Source organism: Rhinopithecus bieti, unplaced genomic scaffold (assembly GCF_001698545.2).
Source record: "Rhinopithecus bieti isolate Rb0 unplaced genomic scaffold, ASM169854v2 scaffold_12049, whole genome shotgun sequence".
In the NCBI taxonomy this organism is placed as follows: domain Eukaryota; kingdom Metazoa; phylum Chordata; class Mammalia; order Primates; family Cercopithecidae; genus Rhinopithecus; species Rhinopithecus bieti.
The window spans coordinates 1578376-1602710 of NW_016807278.1; the positions used below are offsets into that span (position 1 = coordinate 1578376).

The 24335-nt window shown below is 50.3% G+C and overlaps 1 protein-coding gene and 2 long non-coding RNA genes across 5 annotated transcripts in view; 2 read left to right on the forward strand and 1 right to left on the reverse strand.

Moving 5' to 3' along the window:
• The window catches only part of RAB7B (RAB7B, member RAS oncogene family), a 25545-nt gene extending 21378 nt beyond the window's left edge, over window positions 1–4167 (forward strand). Inside the window, exons 6-7 of one of the 2 annotated variants that reach the window (XR_001887142.1) lie at window positions 1975–2980; window positions 3643–4167. Coding sequence is in view for 1 of the 2 variants with exons in the window: in XM_017880929.1 (XP_017736418.1) it covers window positions 1975–2052 (78 nt within the window). In the remaining variant the exon portion in view is untranslated. Of the gene's footprint in view, window positions 1–1974 lie in introns of both variants that reach the window. The other variant, XM_017880929.1, reaches the window with a different exon arrangement.
• LOC108535159 (uncharacterized) overlaps window positions 2803–24335 on the reverse strand; it is a 43106-nt gene continuing 21573 nt past the window's right edge. Inside the window, exons 3-4 of the long non-coding RNA XR_001887145.1 lie at window positions 9294–9391; window positions 2803–4890 (exon numbers count right to left, since the gene is read on the reverse strand). This is a non-coding gene — a long non-coding RNA (uncharacterized LOC108535159). The remainder of the gene's footprint in view (window positions 4891–9293; window positions 9392–24335) is intronic.
• The window catches only part of LOC108535157 (uncharacterized), a 12914-nt gene continuing 7476 nt past the window's right edge, over window positions 18898–24335 (forward strand). For both annotated transcript variants that reach the window (XR_001887143.1, XR_001887144.1), the window contains exons 1-3: window positions 18898–18981; window positions 19836–19888; window positions 20825–20936. This is a non-coding gene — a long non-coding RNA (uncharacterized LOC108535157). The remainder of the gene's footprint in view (window positions 18982–19835; window positions 19889–20824; window positions 20937–24335) is intronic.

Genomic DNA, 24335 nt, shown 5'->3' on the forward strand with positions numbered 1-24335 from the left:
GAGAGGGGAAGGGGAAGGGGAAGGGGAAGGGAAGGGGAAGGGAAGGGGAAGGGGAAAGGGAAGGGAAGGAGAAGGGAAACGGGAAGGGGAAGGAAAAGGGAAGGGGAGGGGGAGGGGAGGGGGAGGAAAAGTTAGCATTACCATCCCTGCTGGGGCTTGTCAGGCCCAGCTCCAGTAGCATGAGATATTGCTTAGAGGCCCAGTTCTTTTGGGGTTAATTGGAAAAAGACAGAATCACCACATCCAGTGGAGGGAAGCAGGCTGGCTGGTGGCTGCTCGGTGAATCACAGCAGCTTTACACGGTCCTCAGGATGCAGGACTTAAGGCAAGGCCACTGGGCCACTGGGGGGGACAGGGACAGACTCCCACAGTCACACCCCCACTGAAATGCTGCAAGCATTGGAATAGCATTTTATTACTTGCACAGTTAGATTCACAAGTTGTCAAGAGGCCTGGGGCCTGGAGAAAAGAATGACATAGAAACCTAATTATGGCCTGGAGGTTTTGCAGAAGATCTGAGAAACAAGATGCTGCCATTGTCAGTGAAAATGATGTCGTTAATGCAAAGAGCTCAATGGTGACTTGGACCTGGGGAGGGTGCGGATGTTATTAGGGCAACACTGGCATGAAAACCTCAGGCTTTGCCCATGCAACAAATGAGGACGTCTCTCACACCTACCCCAGACGGCACTTGCTCTGCTGGTCCCAAGATCCTACCAGGGTGGGGTGAGAGATGGGGGATCCCCAAGAAATCAACTTTGTGACGAAGGACTGGACCCCAGGTTCAGCATCACGAGCTCTGTGCCATCGGGTTAAATTACTGCTCAGTCTGGGGATGGCAGGGAGTGATGAGGTGTCAAGGGATCTTCTTACGTATTTGGGGGGCCCGGCATCATCAAGGTGCAGGAGGCAGGGCTGGACACCACCTCCTGAGGTCCAGGGTCACGAGCGTTCGCCAGCTGGGTGTCTGGCCTGAGCCTGGGAGCTGCCAGGGAGATAAAATCAGAGAGGAGGAGGCAGCACCCCTGTCACTGGAAGTTGCCTCCCTGAGAAGGACACTTGAGATGGACTGCCAGGGACAGTTTTGCGTGACACACAGGAGGCTCCGCCCCTGCTCAGGTCCACGCCAATGTAGCACAAACCCCTTCCACACAGAGTGAATGCTCATCACTCACCCGAGGCCCACAGTACTGGCTATGGGAGGAACATGAAGGAGATTGAGCTCTGTGACTAGCGGAGGCCATAGCAGCGTGAAGAGATGGGATTCCTTGAAGAAGAAACCCTTCAGCCTGAGGAACCCATCTGCTTAAAGAAGGGCCTCCTCCATATCACCCCAACCCCTAAACTGGGTCGGGGGGCAGGCTCTTGGTGAGCAGTGAAGCCAGGTGGAAAGGCAGAAGCTTGGCAGACTGAGAAGGGGCTTCCTCTGAACCCTTGTTGGGACAAGAGAGGCTGGAGAAGCAAAAGCGCCCAGGATTAACATTGAGTCCATTTTAGGGAGGGCTCCCTGGACGCAGCCAGGACAGAGGACTGACTGGGTTTTTCCAGGCACGAGTAGGGGAAGCTGGGAGATGGGCAGAATGAAAAGGAGGTTGCGGGTATTGGAATATTTGCGGGAAGAGGTCTCCAGGAGAAATGAGGAGTGGCCATCACCTCTCTGCCTGAGCCCAAATGACACCTCAGCTGTCCCCTCTGGAGAATGGAAAATTACAGGACACGGCTGGAGGTCAGGAGACTTGGGCCGCTGATTCAGACACTGACCTGCTCTGGGCTCCTGGGAAGAGGCTGGAGGGGGACCACAGGGAAGAAGGAGGGTGGGGAACACCAGTGGCTTCCCTGTCTGGGCCTCAGTTTCCCAGAAGTACAATGGGGAGGAAACAAGAGCCCAGGCTCTGAGGCCCATTAAGAAATGAAGGGCGGGCGGTGCTCTCTGCACCTCAGGACATGAATGCTGGCCTCTCTTTCCTTCCCCAGTACCAGAGCATCTTAGAGAATCACCTCACAGAATCCATCAAACTCTCACCAGACCAGTCAAGGAGCAGATGCTGCTGACCTCCGGACGCCTGCTCTGGACGCCCAGAAACAGAGCCTACCCCAGGCCTGGTCATCCCAGGCTTGAGAACAGATAACCATCACCCTCCAGCCCCACTGCCTGCCCAAGCACAGCACAGGGGACCTAGGCTCTGCATCAGAGCCCTTGACCCGGTGCTGGGCCCAGAGTCAGAGGGCAGCCCCTGGCTCAGGCTGAGTATAGTGACAGAGTCTGGGTGAAGCCCGGAATGTCACAGCCAAACCCTGGCCCTGCAGAAGTCACAGTTTCCACAGTGGCTCCACCTTTCCCCACCCGTCCACCCCTCAAACACTCCCGCTCCAGAACACGTATCTCCGCAGACCAGCCACTGACTGGAGTCTGGTTACATCCTCCTGTGGACAGACCTTCCTCACCCCCTCCCGCCTCACACCCCTCAGCCACAAGCAAAGCTTTGGACAATGGCACAGCTCAGCCTCCTTCAACAAGCAGACTAAGGAGTAAAGCTCTGGACCCCACTTGCTGGGCCTGCCTCACCTCCTGGCAGAAGCTCTCGTGCCTGAGACCCCGTCTGCTCCCTCCAGGGTAGAGGACTGAGGGAGCACAGGAGAAGGCACAAGGGACCCTGGCTCATTCCTCCTTGCTGGGTGCTCAGGCAACTCACATAAATCTCTGAGTCTTGATTTGTTTATCTGTCCTGTGGGAGTGATATTTGCCTTGCCTGTATCACAGTGCGGTTTTGAGACCAGAAGCTGTGCTTAAATCTAGTAGCTGTTGTCGATATGCATTTATTTACCTCTTTGACAAGTATTTTTGCGTATCTACTATGTACAATGCATTGAAGTCCAGTGACAAACAAAACAGACAGGGACCCTGCCCTCCTGGAACCGACATCTGGTGAGGGAGAGAGGCAATGGATGCAGACTCTAGACAGATACTTCCAAATAGCAGGTAAGTGCTATAAACAAAGGGAAACAGGGTAATGGGATAGAGTGGCAGGGGCTGGGATGAGTTGCTATTTTAGACGAAGTGGTCCAGGAGGGCTTCCCTGAGGAGGTGGCATTTGGTCTGACGGCTAGAGAATGAGAAGGCAGCTGTCACCTGAGAGCTGGAGAAAGAACATTCCAGGGAGAGGGAGCATCAAGGCCCAAGGCCCTGAGGCAAGGACAAGCTTGCCATTTTCCAGGAACAGTGAAAGGACATCCGTTGACCTAAGACTCAAAGCTACTGTCCCAAAGACAAAGCAAGGACGACCCAGTTCCCTTAGGAGGCTCCTTGATGCTCTGCTTCCTGGCCACCAGAGGGCAGCAGTGCTCCTTCTCTTCCAGGCTGAACAGAAAGTGGGTGCTCATGAACGCTTTAGGAGCTGGGGTTTTGTCCTTCAGATGCTCAAAGTTTGTTCACGGGCTTGGGGGCATGTTCAGCCCTTTGGGATCTGTGAGGCAGAGAATTCCAATTTCTTAAGCCTAGTAAGAAATGAGCAAAAACTTCAACATACATGACTCAGGCAAGAAATCAGCATCTGTGGCAAATGCTAGAATGAGATGCAAGAAAGCTCATGGAGCTCCATGCCCGCAGATTCTAAGGCTGGAATCTTTTTCTTTCGGCTCCAGGCAGCACAGACAGGGCCCAACCTGGAGAGGGTGGGCAAGATGTCCTCTCAGGGTCTTCAATGGCCAAGTCCATGCCCACCGCAGAATCTTTCTTCTACCCAGAAGTATCCTTTCCTGAGTTCCAAGCAGAGCTGGGGATGTTAGCCTATGACTGTCATCTGACTTGGAAGGTACACCTAGGGGTCGGGGGGAGATCAGCAGGGGAGTTTGGGAGCCGCTTCTCCCCACACCTGGCTCTGGAGTGTGAACTGGCTCATTCTGGACACCAGCATGGAGCCAGTACAGGAACGGTGTTGCGGGGGGGCGCGGCCTAGAGCACAAGCTCTATCTGTGTCCTTCAGAAGTCCCGGGGAAAAATGATGCGCCCTCATGGGAATGGCATTTTGCACATCACACAGGCTGTCCTGGGAGTCAGGCAGACTGGATTGTCAAGTGTGGTGTGTATATAGCAGCTTGTGCACTGCAGTGGACAAGTGGACCATTTCTAAAGGTCACAATAAATAATAAATGTGTCCTTTGTTTTTATCTTTTGTGCTACTTAGATTTTATAGTTATAAAAATACATCTACATGGTTTGACATGAAAAAGATACTAAAAGGCAGACAACTAAAAGTGAACTGAGACTGGCTACATAATTTACAGAACCCAGGGCAAAATGGAGATGCCAGGTCTCTTGTTCAGACATTATTAAGAGTTTCAAGACAGCAACAACAGAGCCTTCAATCAAGGATGGGCCCCGCTGAGGGCAGGTCACTCATTCATGAAATCAATCCTTAGCAAACAATGAGTCTCAGACACACTGCAGCTAGAATGGAAAAGATTCTGAGTCTGCAAGAGCCAGAGCCACGCTGAGATTCAACGCGAGTTCCAAACCACACATTTTGCACCTTCTTCAGACTCAGGAGCCAGGACAGAATGTTCCAAACGTAGGGTGGGGATTGCAGGTGCTGAGAACCCACAGCCTCCATTCTGTCACAACCAGGGGACACCTCAACCCATCCCCCAAGCAGAGGGAACTGAGCCAACAATCAGGGCCACATAGAGGCCCTCCCTGTGCACCACCCCCACCCCACTCCCACCCTGCTCCCAAGTCTGGGACTGGCCCTCGGTGCCCACCCCAGCAGGTATAGGGATTGGCAGAGGAAGGCAGCATCTGGGGGCTGTGACTTCAGGCCGGGACAAGTGCCACCCACTGGAGCCTGGATGGGGGTGTACAGGCAGCACTCCTGGAGTCCTTCATCACCATCCCTGTAAAGAAGAGGGCCAGGATGAATAAGACCACCCTGTGTCCAGCACAGCCCCGCTCTGAGGCACAGCTCCAGGCTGCCACTAAACAACAGAGGTAATCCAGGCCAGGGCTCTGGGTGGCACACGCCCTTGCGGCTTGGGAAAAAACAAAACCAAATCTTATCACCAAATAAACCTGGGCTGGGCCTGGATGGGTGCCAAACCGCCCATGGGAATTTTGGGAAATGCTGACTGTTCCTGCCATTTGCTCCCACTCAACAGAAGTCCCCAACCCTCACTGTGTGAGTCCACCGGCCACAGGCAATACCTCAAGCAGGTCCCTGCAAGGTCAGGCGCCAGGCGGCACCCATGGTGTGGGAGTCCTGGGACCGCACAGTCCAATGGGGTCCGCAAAACAGTCACACAGGCAGTGACACTGGACTGGCTGAGAGGTGTGTGGCAGCCTAGCCGTGACAGTGGGCTGTGTGCACTCTGGGACGCTCCCTAATGTGCGATGGGGACGGGCCAGGCTAGGCAGGAAGTTGAATTCCTGCAGAGGGTCAATGGCCTGTACCAAGATTGTGTACGTGTCTGGGGGTGGTGTGTGTTGTGTGTGGAGGGGGAGTGGTATGTGGTATGTGTGTGTCTTTGATGTGGCTGCGTGTGTGGTGTGTGTATGGTATGTGGTATGTGTGATGTATATGTTGTGTGTATAGTATGATGTGCATTTGCAGTGTGTGCTGTGTGTGTGTATGATGAGTGTTTGTATGTGGTGTGTATGGGTGGGGTCTGAGCATGATTGTGTGTGTGGGTGGGTGGGTGTAGGTGGCATGTGTGTATGTGTGATGTGTGTGTGATGTAATGTGTGTGGTGTGTATGTGGTGTGTGGGTATGTACATGTGTGGCATATGTGGTGTGATGTGCATATGTATGTGGTGTGCATGTGTATGATGTATAGTGTGGTGTATGTATGTGTGCATGTGTGCTGTATGTAGTGTGACCTGTGTATGTGGTGTATGTGGTGTGGTGTATGTGTGCTTGTGTGTAGTATGTGGTGTGTGCATGTGTGCTTGTGTGTGGTATTGTGTGTGGTATGTATGTGTGTGGTATGTGTGAATGTAATGTGTGTGTATATGTTTTGATTGTGTGTTAGGGGTGTGGGGAGTTGTGTGGTGTATGTGTGATATGTGGTGTGTGGTCGAGGGTGTGTATGTATGTCGTGTGTGTGTCCTGGGTGTGGTATGGGTATGTGTACATGTGGTGGGGTGTGTGTGTGGTGTGTGATATGTATGTGTGGTGTAATGTGTGTGTATGTGTGTGCAGTGTGTATGTGGTGTGTGGATGTGTGGTGTGTGTGTAGGGGGTGTATGGGGTGTGTGGTGTGTATGTGTGGTGTGTGTGTGGTATTGTGTAGTGCATGGTGGGGTGTGTTGTGTGTGTTGGTGTATGTGTGTATGTATGTGGTGTGGAGTGTCCTGTATGTGCATGTGTGTATGTGTTGGCATATGATGTTGTGTAGTGTGTCATGTGTGTATGTAGTATGATGGTTGTGTTGTGTGTGAATGATATGTTGTGTGTTTGTGTGTATGATTTTGGGTGTGGTGTGGTGGGTGGGTGGGGTCTGTGGAGGGGTGGGTGTGGTGGTTGTGCTGTGGTTTGGCATGTGTGGTGTATGTGTGTGTTGTGAGGGTGTATAATGTGATTGTGTGGATACGTGCATGTGTGGTGTGATGTGTCCTATGTATGTGGTGTGCATGTGTATATGGTGGTGTGGTGTATGTAATGTGGTGCAGGTGTGGTGTAGTGTGACGTTGTATGTTATGTGATTTATGATGGTGTCGGTGTGTGCCTGTGTAGTTGGCATGTTGTGATGTGTGTGTGGTATGTGTGGTGTGTGTTGGGGTATGTGTGGTGTAATGTGTGTGTGTGGTGGTAGGGGGTGTGTATGAGGTGCATGGTGTAATGTGTGTGTGGTATGTGTGGTATAATGTGTATAATTGTGTGTATGTGGTGTGTGGTGTGAGTGTGTGTGTGCCACGTGTGTGGTATAGTGTGTACATGTGTGGTGTGTTGGTGTGTGGGGTGTGTGATGGTATTTGTGTGTAGTGTTGTGGGTTAGGGTGTGGTATGGTTGTATGTGCACGTGTGGTGTGTGTGGTGGTGTGCGTTGAGGGGTGTGTGTTGCGTGTGTAATGTGTGTGTGTTGGTGTGAGGTGTGGGTATGCGTGTGTATGCTGCATGTGTAGAGTGTGTGTGTGTAGTGAGTGTGTATGTGGTGTTGCAGTGTGAGGGGTGTGTGTATATATTGGTATGATGGTGTGTGTGATATGCAGACAGGTGCAGTATGTGTGTTGTGCAGGTATGGTTAGGTGTGTGTGCAGTGCGAGGGGTGTGTGTGTATGTTGGTGTGGTGTGGTGTGGTGTGGCTGTGGCATGTCCATAGTGGTGGTGGTGTGTGGTGTGTGGTGTGCGATGTGGCATGTCCTGTTAGTGTGTGTGTCGTGTTGGTGTGGAGGTATGTATGTTGATGTGTTGTGTGGTGTGTGTTTGGGTATGTGGTGTGTGCATGTGGTGTGTGTTTTGTGTGTATGGTGTAGTGTAAGGGTTGTGTGCAGGTGTGGGTGTGAGGGTGTGTTGGTGTGCGGTGCGGTGTGTGGTATATGCTGTGTGTGTGTACGTGGTGTGTGGTGTGAGGTGTGTGTGTGCATGGTGTGGTGTGATGTGTGTGTGGATGTATGGTGTGTGGTATGTGGTTGTGCTGTGCTGTGTGTGCAGTGATGGTGTATGTGTGTGCAGCTGTGAGGGGTTGTGTATGCATGGATGCGATGTGTGGTGTGTGTGGTGTGCAGTTGGTGTGGTGTGGCCTGTGTGTTGTGTGTGTGGTGTGCGGTGTGGACTGTGTTGTGCATGTGTGTGGTGTGTGTGTTGTTGTGTGGCGTGCGCAGTGTGAACGTGTGTGCATGTGTGGCATTTGTGTGATGTAGTGTGTGTGTGGTGTGTGTGTGAGGGGTGTGTGTGTGTATGCATGGTTAGGATGTGTGGCTGTTGGGTGGCAGTGTGGTATGTGGTGTGTGCTATGTGGGTGTTGTTGTTGGTGTGTTCTGGGTGTGCAGTGCAGATGTGTGGTGCTGTTGGGTGTAATGTGTGTGTACGTGGTGTGTGGTGTGAGGGGTGTGTGTGTATGCATGTTGTGATGTGTGTGTGATGTGCAGTGTGGTATGTGGTGTGTGCATGTGTGTGGGTGGGTGTGTGGTGTGAGGGGTGTGTGTGCATGGTGTGGTGTGATGTGTGTGTGATGTGTGGTGTGGTATGTGGTGCGTGCATGTGTGTGTGTGCAGTGTGAGGTGTGGCATGTGGTGTGGGCATGTGGTGTGTGTGTGTTGTGTGTGTTGTGTGTGTTGTGTGTGTGTGATGGGAAGGGGAGTGGGCTGAGAAGGCAGGAAGGCAGAGTGCCTGCTGGAGTATGGACACCATGGCTCAGGGGTGAGGTGGGGGCAGCACGGGAGCAGATGAAGGGATGGGTCTGGGGCTGTGGCAAGCACCACTGCCCTGAGCCTTACTTGTATCAGAGAGTCTCAGAGCAGCCCAGGGACGGGGTCATTTGCCTCATTTTAGATGAGAGGACTGAGGCTTCCATTCCCTCCTGGTCAAATCCAACCAAGTCCTGCCAACACCACCCTCATTATCTCTCGGTCCACCTATTTCCTCCAGGTAGCCTTCCCTGACCCCCAGACCGGGTTAGGGGCCCCGCCATGTGCCCACCCCTTATCACAGTGCCAGAGCATCAACTCTGCTAGGACAGAAGTGCCACGGGGCAGGGATTTTCATGGGTTTTATTTTCCATCATCTCCCCTCTGCCCAGAGCAATGCTTGACAAGCAGTTGGTACTTCATATTTTTGGAATGAATAGCTCCTGCAGTATTTCATCATAATCGTTTGTCTATTTGCCCTTAGGCTGTACTCTCCTTAAAGGCAGGACCTCTTTTGATTCATCATTTTGACCCCAGCACCCAGCAAAGAGATTTGTGCACAGTAAGTGAGAAATATTAGTGGAATACAATAGAATATTAACACAGCTATTTAAAAAGAATAACCAAATGTTTATTATGATGATTTGGACTAGACATCCAACATACCTCTTTATGAGAAAAGGCAAAGGCAGAATCATGTGTATAGTATGCTATCTTTTCTGTAATAGGAGGTTTTAATAAGACTTTATATTCATATTTGCTTATACATTTAAAAACTTGGCCAGGCACAGTGGCTCATACCTGTAATCCCAGCATTTTGGCAGGCCAAGGCCAGTAGATCACTTGAGCCCAAGAGTTTGAGTCCAGCCTGTGCAACATGACAAAACCCCATATCTACAAAAAACAAAGCAAAACAAAAAATATAAAAAAATAGCCAGGCCTGGTGGTGTGCACCTGTAGTCCCAGCTACTCAGGAGGTTGAGGCTGGAGGATGACTTGAGCCCAGGAGTTCCAAGCTGCAGTGATCCGTGATTGCACCACTGCACTCCAGCCTGGGTAACAGAGTGAGACACTTTCAGAAATAACACACACCAAAAACAAAACAAAACAAAACAAAACAAAATCCGATTCTAGAAGGATATATAACAAAAGTGATGACCTTCAATAAAAGGGAGCAGGCAAGTGGGAGTGAGTAGTGGGAGCAAGACTTTCCCTCACAGAGTTTTATACTTTCAACTTCCACCTCTTTGAATGCATTACCCAATCAAAAATATAAAAGAAGGACATAAATATTAGTAGAAGGCAAAGGAGTGAGAAGGAGGAAGAGCAGGCAGGGAGAGAGGCGGAATCCCAGCCAGGATCTAGCTGCCTCCAGTCAGTCACATCACATGCCCTTGAATCCAAGGCTGACAAATTTAGATTCTGCTGCAAGAGAAGGACGCGCTTTAAAAATCCCACAAGCTCACATGCTCTGGCAAAGATGCCAAGTCTCGCAGGTCGGATGAGATGGGCACAATTGTTCTTGGTTCTCCTGTGTCAGTTAAGAGGCCAGTTTTCTCCTGGGATGCTGGTCAGTAACTGCAGGTGTTTCCAACCTCAGAGGCTCAGCTCTGGAGATAAATATCAAGCCTGTGCACTGCTCCGTGGACTACCATATAAATTACCATTCTTAGGGTAGATGGTTCTCAAGGTTAATCTCAAGGTTTGCTAGGTAGTCAACACTTTGGAGCCCCCTTTCCTAAGCTCAACAGTGGCCCCTCAGAAGACTCTCCTCCAGCTTATAAGCTGCAAAGAAAATGGTACGACTACTTTGGAGCTGTATTGAGTAAAAATATACTACAAACAAGCCCTGCAACCCTGCAAGCCCACCCCTGCACCTACATAACCCCGTCAGGTGCATCAGAAGACATGATGAAGAATTTTCTTTGTAGCGTTGTTTGCAATAGCAAAACCAAACAAAAAAAAAAACCACAACTGAAAATGACCTAGACGTCCTTCTGCAGGACATTGGATACATAAAATGTGGTACAGTGTGTTCAAACAATGGAATTTCACAGCAGTGGAAATGAATAAACTGAAGCTGCGTATATCAGCTGGGTGAATCTCAGAAGCCTGTGGAAGATGCAAAGCAAGCTGCAGAAGATATCACAAAACACTTACATGAAGTTCAAAACAAAACAAAACTGAAGGGTTGTCTTCACACATGTTTATCAGAAACACGTGGTGAGAACAACCAAAAACATAGCAAGGGAATGATGAAACTGGGATTTAGATAGCGGTCACCTTGGAGTGGGGGTGGTAGGGGAAACGGGGAAGTGTAGTAGGGGTGAGGCACACACCATGACAGGCCTTATTGGAAATGGTTTATTCCTTGATCACTGTCAGTCATTTTATTATCATACTTTTGATCTTAGTTGTGCATTAACACATACTCTTTTTTTTTTTTTTTGTTTTTTTCCGAGACGGAGTCTGTTGCCGAGGCTGGAGTGCAGTGGTGCGACCTTGGCTCACTGCAACCTCCACCTCCTGGGTTCAAGTGATTCTCCTACCTCAGCCTCCCAAGTAGCTGGGATTACAGGCATGTGCCACCATGCCTGGCTAATTTTTTTTGTATCTTTAGTAGAGACGGGATTTCACTATGTTGGCCAGGCTGGTCTCGAACTCCTGACCTCAGGTGATCCACCTGCCTCAGCCTCCCAAACTGCTGTGATTACAGGCATGAGCCACCATGCCCAGCCAATACATACTCTTTTTTATGACTCAAATATTCCAGCGTAAAGATCTAAACCATAGCCTGAGCTGTGGAGTCAGGCAGGCTCCCTGGGTATGAATACTGACTTTTCCATAACCGAGTGACCTTGGGCATGTCACTTAGCCTCTGAGTCTCCCTTGTCTCACCAGGATGATAATACTTCCCTCAAAGCACTCTACTTATGTATGAAACGTGGCCGGCACATGGTAGATACTCAATGCATTTTTTACAATCTATTTGTGAATTCGGGTGTTGGACTCTGGGACTCCCTGTTGTAGGCTAAGGATACGATAAATGAGAGCTGAATGAATGAAGGAGTGAGCAAACAAAAGAAGTCAAGAATTCTTTTACGACCTCTACATCTCCTCTGAATGCCCTCTGGAACTCAAATCATCTATCTGGTTAGCATTGGGGTCACTTAAAACAAAATTTAAAATCCAGTTCTTACACCTACTTAGAGTCTCTGGAAGCAGGCAGTGGACAAGCTTAGCCCCATGAAGATTCTGCCTCCACCCTCCAAACTGGACAAAAGATCCCTTCGGGACAAACTCGCCGTGTCTTCCCTGCCCCCACAGCACCTGGCACGTTCTGGGCCCACTAGATGCTCCTCATGAAGGCAGCCGCTCATTGGAAGGAAAGGCCACCCATAGTCGGCAGGTATCTCCCCAGATGTTTACAGGCTTGGGTCAGTCCCTTTTGAATCTATAGGAGTTTCCCTTGACCTTAAAATTTCTCAGCATCTTTGGTCTTATTTAGACAGCCTATGATTAGAGAAACTTAAATGGATTTCCAAACCCTGAAAACAGGCCTTCTTTTAGACCTTATGAGAATCTCTGCTAGGCTCTGATTTCTTTCCCCCTTTGGCTTATTTGTTTGTTTTCTTTCAGGCTAGATCTGGGGAAGGAGATTACCTGCAGAATCATAGACAGAGAAATATATTTGAAGTCAGACAATAAAGCCTCTGTTTGACCTTGAGCCAGACCTATCATTTCCAGCTTCATTCAGCTTTCTCCTCTGTAAAATGGCAATAGTAATGATTTACTGCTTACTTCACAAGGATGCTGAAAAGAGACAATAAAGCCATGAATATATTGGTGATTTTGAAACTATAAAGTTCTTTATAATCTGGTACAGAGAAAGAATACTGGATTTGGAGTCAAGATACCTAGTATTTTCTCTTTAAGTGTTGTGGCATATTATGTACCAGGCATGTTCTGAGCACTTTATGAATGTTAACTCATGGTAATTGTCACAATAATCTTATGAACTAGGTATTATATTATCATTCCCATTAGGCAGATGAGAAAAGTGGGGCACAGAGAAGTTAAGTAACTTGTCAAGTTGCACAGCTATTATGTGGCAAAGCTGAGATCCAAACCCAAACAGCCCGGCTCCAGAAACCGGTCCCCTTCACTAGCTTTTCTCCCTCCTGCTTGAGAAGTTTGAGCCTAGCTCTGACACTCACTGACTCTTCTGTCCTTCATTCATTCATTCCACATACACTTACTGAGTGCTTACTATGTGCCAGTACTGTTCTAGGGGCTGGGCATGGAGCAATGAACAAAACAAGCTGTCACAGAGCTTGCATTCCAGCAGTTACACAAGGTGTCCAGAGGATTCAATGCTGTGGAAGATGAACAAAGCAGAGCGAGGGGCTAGAGTATGACCTTGAGCCCATGGTGTCTTCTCTTTGAACCTCTGCTCTCCTATTATACAACGTAGATACTGAGGCCTGCCCTGCCTCCTTTAAAGGTTTAGGGGGCAATCAAATGAACTATAGAGGTGCATGTAGGATATAAACCGTAAAACACTATTCTCGTGAAGAGGTTGTACATTCACTGCTCTTGCCTCTTTGTTCCTATGGTGCTTTTTCATACCTCTAAGCTACAGTCACCCTTGTTTCTAATTGGCCAGGCAGGTCTCTGTGTCATCCAATAAACTAAATATTTGAGGGCAGGACCAGATCCTGGTACAGAGTAAGTGTGAAACAAAGGTATCATTATTAGTATTAATAATCACGATTTAATGAGTCCCTAACAGTGCCAATTACCACCAGACACTTACATACAATGCTGAAATTAACCTTCAGTGTAGAAGTTATTATTATCCTGGTCCCAGGGGAGAAATGGAGGCCCAGAGAGCTGAGAAATCTGCCCATGGCCATTCACCAGCAAGCGACAAAACCACAATCAGAACAGGCTCCAAAATCCACCATCTGTCACCAACCCCCAACTCATCCACACTTGTCCAGTCAACAAATCTGGCTTGAGCCCCTACTAGGCTCTTGGTGCTTTGCCAGATACTGGAGACACAGAGATGGAGAAAGCAGGTGAGGTCTCTGTCCATACGAAAAATAGGACAAACAAGTTATCACGTAAATAAGGTGGGCACGGGTTGATCCACGGGGAGGCCTACCTAGGCTGGGAGGTGGAGGAAGGCCTGTCTGAGGAAGGGACATCTGAGCTGAGCCCTGAGCGGTGACAGGGAGCTGGTAGACCTTCGAGGGACCTGGGAGGAAAGGCTGAGGTGTGAATGAGCTCGGAAAGTTCTCCAAGCAGGAGGTGGCCTGTGCGCCTGGAGAGTCCCAAGAAAGGGAGACAGAGGTAAGAGGTGCAGTGAGAGGAAGGTGTGTCCACACCATACAGGCCCTAACAGACCTGGACAGGTGTGGGGGCAGCCACCGAAACTTTCCAGGTAGTAGAGCAATGTGATCTGAGGTCGATTTTGGAACAATTATGAATCGTTGAAATAACATTAAGAGTCTGCTAATAATTATTATAACAGTGTTTGCAAAAAGCTTGTTTAGGAGATAAGAGAGAAGAGTGAAAAAGGCCAGAGAAGGTAGAAGTAGGCTGGGAGCAGAGAAAGGTATTCAGCCAGCAAATGACTCTTGCTGGTGTTTCCCTTCAGTTTAGCTTCAGCTGAATCCAGCCTCCTTTATCTTACACACAGTCGTAACTGAGTGTCAATGGAAATCACTAAATAAATTTCCAGGCTTGTGCTATGAGAAGGATCAGTTTTCTTCCCCCTTCTCTTCCCACCCTAAGGAAAGAGAAGGCCCATAACCCGGAAGAAGAGGGGCCCTTCATGACTGCTTGGGGCAGGGTGTCTGTTGGGAGGCTCAGAGGATGCTTCTTAAGACAGTGTCTTGTCCTCAGGGGCAAGGCTTTTGATTTCTAGATGCGGGTCGGTCTCTGCCGAAATGTGGCCTGGGAGTCAGGCTTTCTGGGTGGCTTTGGCTGCCCTATGAAAAATGAACAGATAAACCAGCCTCATCCCTGCTCTACTCCCACATATCTGTGAGTGGAAATTAGAGCCCACAGGGCAGGCTTAAGGAGAACATGCCAGACCTGAGGATCTTTGGGGCATCCTGAATGGAATGGTGGAGGAGGGAGGTGGCACTGCTGGGACCTGGCAGAAACCTCAGATGTCTACACTCAGATGTCTACACTGCCTGTTTTCACCTCCCCACCCCCTGCACCATGCTGCTACCCAGTCCGCTTCTCCCTCCTGGAGACGCAGATCCACGTCTTAGGAAGCTGACAAGAAGCAAAGGAAAGAAAACTCAAAGAAAGAAGAACCTTTTAGGAAACAAAAAGATTGAATTAAAAGATGTCTCACAAACTGAATAATTCTACCCATGCAAATTACATTAAATTATGTAAATTTATGTAAATCAGTCACATTTCTCCCTCTTCTTTCCAAACCCATCATTTTGCACCCCTGGAGGTGTCTGGAAGTGAGGGATCCTGACCGAGCTCCTTGTGCTAACACAAAGCTTGAAGAGTTGGGTTTTCCAATCTCTCCCACTCCTGGGATTGCAGATTTCTCCCTTGGGCTCTGCTTCCCTCCACTCTGACCACAAGGAAACCCTTTTCCCAACAGCCCCCACCCCTCACAACTCCCTTGTGCTGGTGACTGGACAGGACATTTATGTGGCATATTTAGAGAGAGTGGGGCAGATTTGGAGGAGGGAGGGGCTGAAAATAGACTTCATGTAAATATAATCTCTTTATGCTAATGATATGCAAATATAACGTTTCCCTCTCCTTGGTCTCCTGAAGCCAAGAAATGACTTGTCTGTGTGCAGTGGACCAAAAAGAGGACAGGAGAGAAAGCCGGAGGGAGAGAGAGAGGAGAGAGGCCTGAGAGCCCTGGCTGACCCCTACCCCATTCCCACCCCCAGACGCAAGTGACCCCCAGTGAAGGAACAGCTGCCAAGACAGCCCAGGCCTGGAGAGAGCTGTAGTCCAGGCATGGGGCTTGGGGCGCATGGGGGTATGGGGAGCGTCACCTGTGCTCCCGAGCTTTCAGGACAGGTGCTGTCCCCCCTCACCCTCCCTCCTGTGGGGAGTGTCTCTCACCACCTCCCTCCACCTGTGTAGAGATTGTCTCCCTGGGCGCTATTATCTCCTGCAGTTGCTCATAAATGACAACACCCCCAGTGGCTGGCCCACCCAGCACTCGAACCCCTTCTGGCTGGGCTGCTTGCCGGAGGATTAGCTCCTCTTTGGAGAACCCACAATAGCCCTCCACATCCTTTGTGCTTCTGTTTGCAGCAAATATTGAAGCTCTCTCCTGAAACCCATTATACGCCGCTGGGACAAAGGCTTTCCGCTGGTCTCCAGGACAGAGCCAATAGCAGGATGTTCCTTGCTACTGTACCTGCCGCCTCACCTGCGCTTCTTCTCCAGTTACCCCCGGAAGGAGATGATCCACATTCAGATGAGGCATCTCTGTGCCAAGGCAGTGGACAGAGCAGATGCCATGATGCCCACACCAGGGTTTCCCCATGGGGGGGATGCACCCATTGCCCGTTGGGTGGGCGGGGGTCACAAGTAGTTGGGAGATGCAAAGATCAAGGGCAAAGGAGCCTGGGCAGGAGCTGAGTAAGCAGCAGCAGGTGCGCTGAGCTCCCCTGCAATCAGGGCTTCATGAATGCTGTTTGCTCTGCCACGAACATCCCTCCCTTCCACTCTCTGCCTAATTTTCAGGGGCCAGTTTTATTCATCTTTCAAGTCTCAGCCTAGACTTCACCTCATTACCTCCTCCAGGAAGCCATCCTTGCCTCCCAAACTGAGGTGTTCCTCCTCAGCACTCACATCTGGCATTTTAACGGCCTGCTCACTTTCTGCTTTCCTTATTCCGGCCTCTGAGCTCCTGAGGCATTTTCGTGCTGAAAACATCTGACACAGCTCCTAAACGTGGCAGATAAATGTGACTGAATAAATGAACGACTGAATGAATTCAGCAAGTATGGGCTGTGCCTCATCCTGGAGTCCTCAGAATTCTGATTCCAAGGGGTGTTAGGCCATGAAGGGCCCTGGGAGAAGAGCTGAGAATCTTTCATGGCCTTCCATATGGACACCTCAGTTTGGTGAAGGGCAGGCTGGGGTGAAAGTCCACCAACCATGCGGCCCCGGGTGAGTCTCTGAACCAACCCAGGCCTCTCAGTCCCCTCATCTGGCAAATGGGAAGAACAGCATTGGAAAGACAGAGCGGGAGCATGCTCTGAAAACAGCAAAGGAGCTGTGTGGAGGTGAGGCGCATGAGCATGGAGGGGACGTTACGGACCTCAGTTTGGGGTGAGAGAAGAAATAGAGGTGTTTTCCGGCAGGTGTGTTGCTCCGGCAGGCAACCGGCGGCCACTCCATAGCACACACTGGGCGGGAGAGGACTTGGGGGTCCTGTTTCCAGGTCTGAGGGAGGAGGCAGCATCTTGGCCTGGAACTTCCAGTGGCAATCCTGGGGCCTGGGAGCCGCTGGCCACACTCCCCTGCCTGCCCTTCCTCTCTCCTGGTCACTGCCAGTACGGAGCCTGGTCCAACAGGCCGGGAGCCGACTCCAACTCACTGCTGGGCAAGTTACTCCTTTCCCCTCCCCTCGGTTTCCTCTTCTATAAAGTAGAAATAATAACAGTGCTACTGCATAGGGCTGCTAAGATGATGAAATGAGATCAACTATATAAAGTACTCAGCACTGTTCCCAGCACATGATAGGTGCTCTGTAAACACAGTCCGTCATCCCACCCACCCCTTTACTCATCCTGCCTTGGTTCTGGGAATCACAGAAATCACCCTCCCATTTTACAGAGGGAGAATCCAGAGAGGTTCTGGAACTTACCAGAGGTCACCGGTGACTCAGGAATGGGAGTTAGGCACAGACCTGGGGTGCCCGGGGTTCTACTCCCATTTCCCTGTGTTTTGGGGCTTGAATGAATGAATCATTTGGGGCTTGAATCATTGCTCCACATGTACAAATCCAGGTCACCCTGAGAGGCTGCAACAGAGGCTTCTCCTGCGCTCCTCTTATTCCCTTGGAAATGCTGGGCTATAGAAACCCTCAAAAAATAAAGTGGGTTGGCTGATATGTTGAGAGACAGATGGCAAAGCAGAAACAATTCCCTGACCCCCACCAGGTTCTCCGAGAGGAAGCTGAAGTGAGCTGAGGACCCCAGTGAGGAAAAGAGGTATCTGAAAACCAGACGTCTAGCTGGGGAAAAGCAGAGCCGAGGCAGCTCCAGCAGCCACGGGGTTGAGGAGGGTTCCTCGCAGGCCCGGCAAGCCAGGTTGGGGCACCTGCTCTGAAATGGAGCTTTCCCCAGCAGGACGTCAGAGTTTGGGTGGCAGCCTGGGCTGCTCGGTGTGGCTGTCTCATAGCCTTTTAGTCACATAGGAGGCTGCTGTGGAAAGGAGGGGACATGCTTGACAGCTGGCAGCAGTCGGCCTTCTAGATATGTCCCTGCATAAAGTGAGAGGCAGTTGGCAGAGGAGGGGGCACCCACAGGAAGGAGAGTGACTCCACAGAAGGGCATCCAGCCTGCCAGGCACAACCTCCCACTCCCACCCAGGATCCCTGATACAGCCTCACCCCACCTCCCAATTCCCCTTGGGGATCCAAGCCATGCCAGGCTGTTTGGGCAAGAACCACACCTGTGCGTGCCACCCAGGTATCTGCCTGTGGACAGGGACAAGGAAAAGGCTTTCCAGACAGACAGGACACTCTCCCTGACCTTCAGCTCATGAGGGAGGAATCAGGTGTCCCTTGTTCAAGCTCTATTCCCTGTACTGAGCAAGTGCCAGGCACATAGTAGACAGTAAACACCTTTGAGGAGCAACTGAATGAACTAATGAACTGTCCTCCAAAACCACCAGGCTGGCAGCGTCCACAGCTCCCTCCTGGACCCATATCAGTAACTCACAGGTCCCTTCCTCTGCTCTCACCTGAGTCCTTTCAGCTGTCATTTAATCTCCAGTTGCTTGGTCAAGAGTCTAATAAATAAGCCTCTCCCAGTTCTTGGATGGTGATAAGGTGCCTCCTCAGCCTTTTTTTGCAAGAAGTAATCCTAAAAATATCTTTCATTACTTCCTTGGCTCTCGCCTTGGCCCATCTCCAAGCCCTTCCTCGGCTTTCCTCTTTGGACCTGAACCTGCGCGTTCCTGGTTGGCTCTGCCAGAGGGAGAGGGCTCTTGAGTGAAAAAGTCTGAGGTGGGGGTGGCATGGGAGTGGCGGACCAGGAGGTGAGAAGGCACTTTTCTGCTTCAGGGGCATCCAGCCAGGGGAATGCCTTCCTGCCTGTTTCTGAAACTCTGCTCATTCAACCGGTCTTATCTTACCGCCACCAACCCACACTCCCTCCTGGCATCCTGGGAGAGTAGTCTCCCCAACCAGGGGATGGAGAGATGATCTCATGTGGTGGCTCTAGGCTTTACTGTTCCTAAGAACTCCTGGGAGAGCTTGTTAGAATGCGGATTCCTGGGTTCCATTCCCCAACATTCTGATTCTAAAAACCTGTAATGAGGTCCAGCCAGCTCATTCTTCACAAGCTCCCCAGAGGATGCTGACGGTCCAGGAACACTGCTCCCTGACCACCTTCCCAAAAGACCAAAGGTATTCGGTAGATGGCTCCTGCAAGGAGGATGGATCCTGCCCACATCAAGCAGGAGGCAGATGGAGAGGCAGGCTCAGGACCTAGGATCTGGCCACTGAAGGACAGTGAAACCCTCTCCCACCATCCCCCAGCTCCGGGCCCAGAGCAGCAGGAAGCCAGAGGAGGAAGGGGTAGGAAAGTCCCAGAGAAGAAAAGAAATGACACAGCCTGGCCTGGCCCCAGCTTCTTTAGTGACAAGAGGTTTCACTTGGTCCCAGGCCCCAAACCAGCAGAGACTGGCTTCCTTGTTGATGAAGAAGTTTGGCTGCTGGATGAAGTGGGGAGAAGGGCAGGTGGTGGCTGACTTCCAGCCTGAGTGAGGATCTGTAAGCCTGTCCAGTCGACCCTCTCATCTCTGCCTCCCTTTCTCAGGAGTCACTCCAGCCCTGAACCTGATAGCCCAGCTCAAGGCTCCTGAGCCTCCCCGAGCAGCAAACACTCCCCCACTGCTTCCTCACCCCATTCAGGGGAGACTCCACCCCATTCCTGTAGCCCTGACCTCTAGATTCAATCAGTCTCTGTGCAAGCCTGCTGCCTACCCACCCTCACCCCAGAGAAGCTCCCGGGAGTTCCAGACACCCTTGTGTTCAGAACTTCAAGTGCAGAGCCCTGGGCTGGGGATTCTGGCTCTGTTGCTAACTAGGCCTGTGATCTGGGGCAGGTGACTGGCATTCCTGAGCCCCAGGATTTTCAGTTATAAAGTGGGGTTCATGATCCCTGCCTCCCTATGAGGGTGAATGAGACAAGCCATGTGGAGTCCCCTAGTATAAAACTCTCACTTTGAATATTCACTATGTTTCTACCATAAACTCAGCTTCAAGAAACAATGAAAAGGAACATCTATCCAGCTCCCTGGTAGTCAAAGAGGTAGGTGGCTTCCGGATAAAGGTGTCTTCAACCATTGTCCTCCCTCTGCATGGTATCTGGTACTCTCTAGAAGGGGAGTGCTTGATCGATCCAATGCCTGCTCTGTTGAATAGACACTGCCTACTCAGCCTCAGCCAGCCTGGCCTTGCCACTGGCCCTCAGACACTCAACTCTCAACCCCCACAACAGACCCTCCCTCTAACATACCCAAATCATAAGCACCTTTCAAAGCCCAGCTCAACCCCAGCCCTCAAGAGCCCCTACAGACTCCAGTACTCAATGAGTATTCCCCACATCAGGGTCACCTATTAGTGTTCTCTCTCCAACTAGATCCCACACTCCTCAAGAGCAGAATCACATTCCAAAAAAGTCAAGAGACGCATCACACAAACTGTCCTCACATCTGTCACTTGCTGGGGACTGGGAAGGAGCAGCATCAGGTAGTGTCACAGTGCCCAGCACAGAAATCCAGGGTCAGGGGTGTTCCAGCTGGTGGTCTGCCAGTCTCCATGTTCCCAGTTCTGACTGGCAGGGGCTATGGCGCAAGAGAGAGAGAGCTGGCCAGTGGCAGAGCCTTTTTTCTCATGACCAAATGATAGCCCAAGGACTTGGGGCACTTTGCAGAACATTTCACTTCTCAGAGCAATTCGAATGTGAGAGGCTGGCAGGGGCCTTCGGAACCATCTTGTCCAACACTCCTGGCTCCATGTTACAGATGAGGAAACAGATGCACCCATAGTCACCTGGGCTGAGAGGCAGAGCTAAAGTCCAGGTTTCTAGCACCCTGATCTTACTTTGAACCCCCCTGGGGTTGAGGGGAGGTAGAACAAAGAGCTATGGAATTGACAGTGCCTCCAATGTTCACACTTAATTTAGTCTTCCTCCCTAACCTGTGACATAGGTATTACTGAACGCATTCTAATTTTCCTGTTGCAGGAGGAGGCTCAGAGTGGTTATGGCACCTGCCAAAGGTCACACAGCTGGTACATCTGGAGCTCTGCCCCTGGGAGCCAAGCATGCCAAGCTTTATTAGAGACCTGAGCTCTTGGTATTTCACTGGGCTTGAGGGACAGGGCCTCCTTGCCTCCTAAGTGGGAGTGGGAGTATAGCCATGGTGGGAGGTAGGAGGGAGCCTCACTTTATAAATTCTTATTCTCATGGCATCCTGAGAGGACTTCCCTCAACATTACACAGCTAGTATAAGTTAGTGGAAGCTTTTGGGGCTCAGCAACATGGAGCTCTTCTGTTTTGGGGTGGTTGCCCCTCTCTGCAGCTCTCTACCTGTATATAAAAGTCCCATAGTGGGGACACCTGTGGTGACCCAGAACTTATTCACTCGCTCACTCATTCAACAAATAACCTGTTGACCGCCAACCATGTGCTAGGCAGTGTGCTAGACACTGAGGATGCTAAAGTGAATGGGACAGTCTGACAGAGCCAGAGGGGCTAGGGCTCCTAGGGAGGGAACTGGGGTCCACCTTGGCCCTCATCTCTTAGCCACTAACCTATACTATATTCTGGTAGAGGACACAGATGCGCAAACAGAGAAGAGTTGATCATTCACTGTGCTGGTGCCATGACAGTGCTGTTCAGAGGGTCAAGGAGCCCAGGGGAAGGTACCTGTTCCAGGCTGGGGGGTAACAGAAAGAGAAAGTTTGCTAAGTTCAGAAGGCTGTGCAGAAGTCAGCCTGGCAAAGGAGAAGAAAGGGTATTCCAGGAAGCAGGGCAGACAGTATGGGCAAAGGCATGGGGAAACAAACAGCTTGGCACATGAAGCTGTTTGTACACACTTAAGAGAAAGATCGGAAAGGGTGTATACCCAACTGCTAAGGCGGGTTATCTTAGGAAAATGAGATTATTTAGACTGGCTTTTTTATTTGCACATTACTATCTTGTTTGCATTTTTATAGTGGGCAAAATAATTACTTTCATAAGCAGAAAAATATATAACTAATAAAGAGCGTTCTGTGTATGATGGAACTTTGAGAAGCATGATGTTTAGAAACAGAAAATTGTAGGGGTTACTGCTGGGAGTGGAGGAGAAAAGCCAGGGAGCCGTCACAAGTCCCTGGACCCAGGGAAGCAGCTGGTTGACACCAGCCTCCAGGCGGTGGCCTGGGGTGTTCATTAATTGGGTGATTCCTTTCCTGGGAAGCTGCAGGGCAGACCCAGGGGCCTGGGGGGAGATGTCAGTCAGTTCAAGCTGATGTCTTCTAGCTAAAGCTCCAGGGAGTAAGCAGCTTTTTGGGGTTCTGGTTGCCCCCCCCAAGCTAAAACTCTCATGTTCCTTTGGGCAGGAGCCATGTTAGAGTGAGGCTGAGAGGTGGTTCCCAGCAGCAGAATCAGGGGATTCTAATTGGAGTGTCTTTCTTGACCTCTGACTCTTTTTCACCATCTCACTCTCCAGCCTGGACCTGGGCTGAACTGCTAAAGGACAAAATGCCTGAAGCTCTTTGAACAAGGTCATTTGCAAAAAAAAAAACATCTTGACCTTTCAAATGAGCTTTTGCAGACTTCAGTCATTTTTCTCTAGAAAATCCTCTATTTGTCCTTTGCCAGAGGAGGCAGAAATAACTAGCAAACTGTAACTCAGGTGTGTCATTCAAACACACACACACACATTTAGTTTCTTCTCCATTCAGTGTGTTCCATAGGAAGTGGCTGTAATTTGAGGAGTTGGACGACACTGTCCCCAATTCAGAATAACCTCTTCTTCACTGGTGCTTGGAATTTTGTTTTGGGGTTATCATCTTCGTCCTAAAGCTTGTTTGTTCAGTCTCCTGCTTTTCTTTCCTTTTTCCTTTTCTTTTTCCCTACAATGGATGTGGTGGAATGGAGGGGTGATTCATTTAATGCAGGTTCGTTGGTGCCTATTTTCCTGAGTGGCGGTCATAGGCTGAGACAGTATTATCAGTTCCACTGCTTAAGACAAGCTCAGTAAGGAAATGCAGTGCCCGTGGACAAGATAGGGGTTCTGGCTGATGCACATCACCAATACGTTCTCCTCACCTTGGGGACTGTGGAGAGCCTCCCCCAAAAAAGATTGGAAGAATCCAGTTGTTCAGAGGAAGAGGGGCTTGACTTGGGGCTGAGACTGAGACACACAGGGAGCCAGGCCCCAACGTGACCGTTTCGCTCTTGGCTAGAAAAATGTAGAGCTGCACTCTCTCCCAGCTCGGGGCTGCCTTCTGGAGCCTCCAGAGGTTAGAAGCAGCTCCAGGAGACAGGGATGAGTCTTCTACAATGACACTGCTGATAAAGATGATGGGCCTCAGGGACGGGGTAGAAGCAGTAGGCAGACAGAGGGACGTTTCAGAGAGTATCTGATTTTAAAAGTGATGATGTGGAAAATCATCAATTCCCAATCAAAGTCATGTCATGTGTGCCAGAAAACATAGAATACATATTTGGGAGGCAAGTGGGGGAAGAAGGCAGGTTTGGGGGTAAGGCAGGGCACCCCTGACCTAGTTGTGTGCTTGAATCCATTGAGGAGCTTGGACACAATGCTCACAACTGGGTCCCACCAAGGCACAGTCAACCTGAATTTCTTGGTACAAGGCCTAAGAATCTGTACTTTTAAAAACTCCTCCAGAAGGTTCTGAAATACAGCCAAGTTAGATAAACCTAACTGTGGTTAAGATGAAGTTGGGAGCTGGAGGAACAACCACAGGATTAGGGCAGGAGGGAGAAGGGAGCCTGGGTCTGGAAGGGAAGGACTGGAGGGAACAGGCTGGCGGCAGGTAGCTCTGTGCCCATTTCTGGTGGCCTCCTGATGCCGAGAGAGCCAGTGGAGAAAGAAGCAGAACCCCTTCACTCTGAGTTGCTTCAGAAGCAAGCTTCCCGTGGCTCAGTCAGCCTCTCCAGGGGCAGAGGCCATTTGGGGAGGAGGAACACCCCTTCTTCCAACCAAAGCTCTGATAAAAGGAACGACTAGGGTTTCCCTTCGGGACCAGCAGGATGGACTAAGAGCAATTTTCTGGGTCCCTCAGGCCCCACATACCACTTGTCATTTCCCATCAATGCCTAAAATGCCTTTGCCAAAAGCTGTGCATCTCCTGCGAAGCCATGCCATGGCGGGTCAGGGAACTCCAAGTGAAGGAAAAACTGTGACACAGAACCTAGTGCCTCGCTTTTCTTTGGATGTGGCAGTGTGGGGAGGGGAGAATTGCTTTCATATCACAGATAAACTTGGGCATAGTAGGGAGTGGATGCCTCATTCACATGCACTTTTTTAATGTAAGAGACAGGATCAGCCGGGCACAGCGGCTCACTTTCAGAGGCGGAGGGGAGCAGATCTCTTGAGCCCAGGAGTTCGGGATCAGCCCAGACAATATAATGAGACCCTGTATAAAGAAGAAAGAAAGAGAGAGAGAGAGAAAGAGAGAGAGAGGAAGGAAGGAAGGAAGGAAGGAAGGAAGGAAGGAAGGAAGGAAGGGAGGGAGGGAGG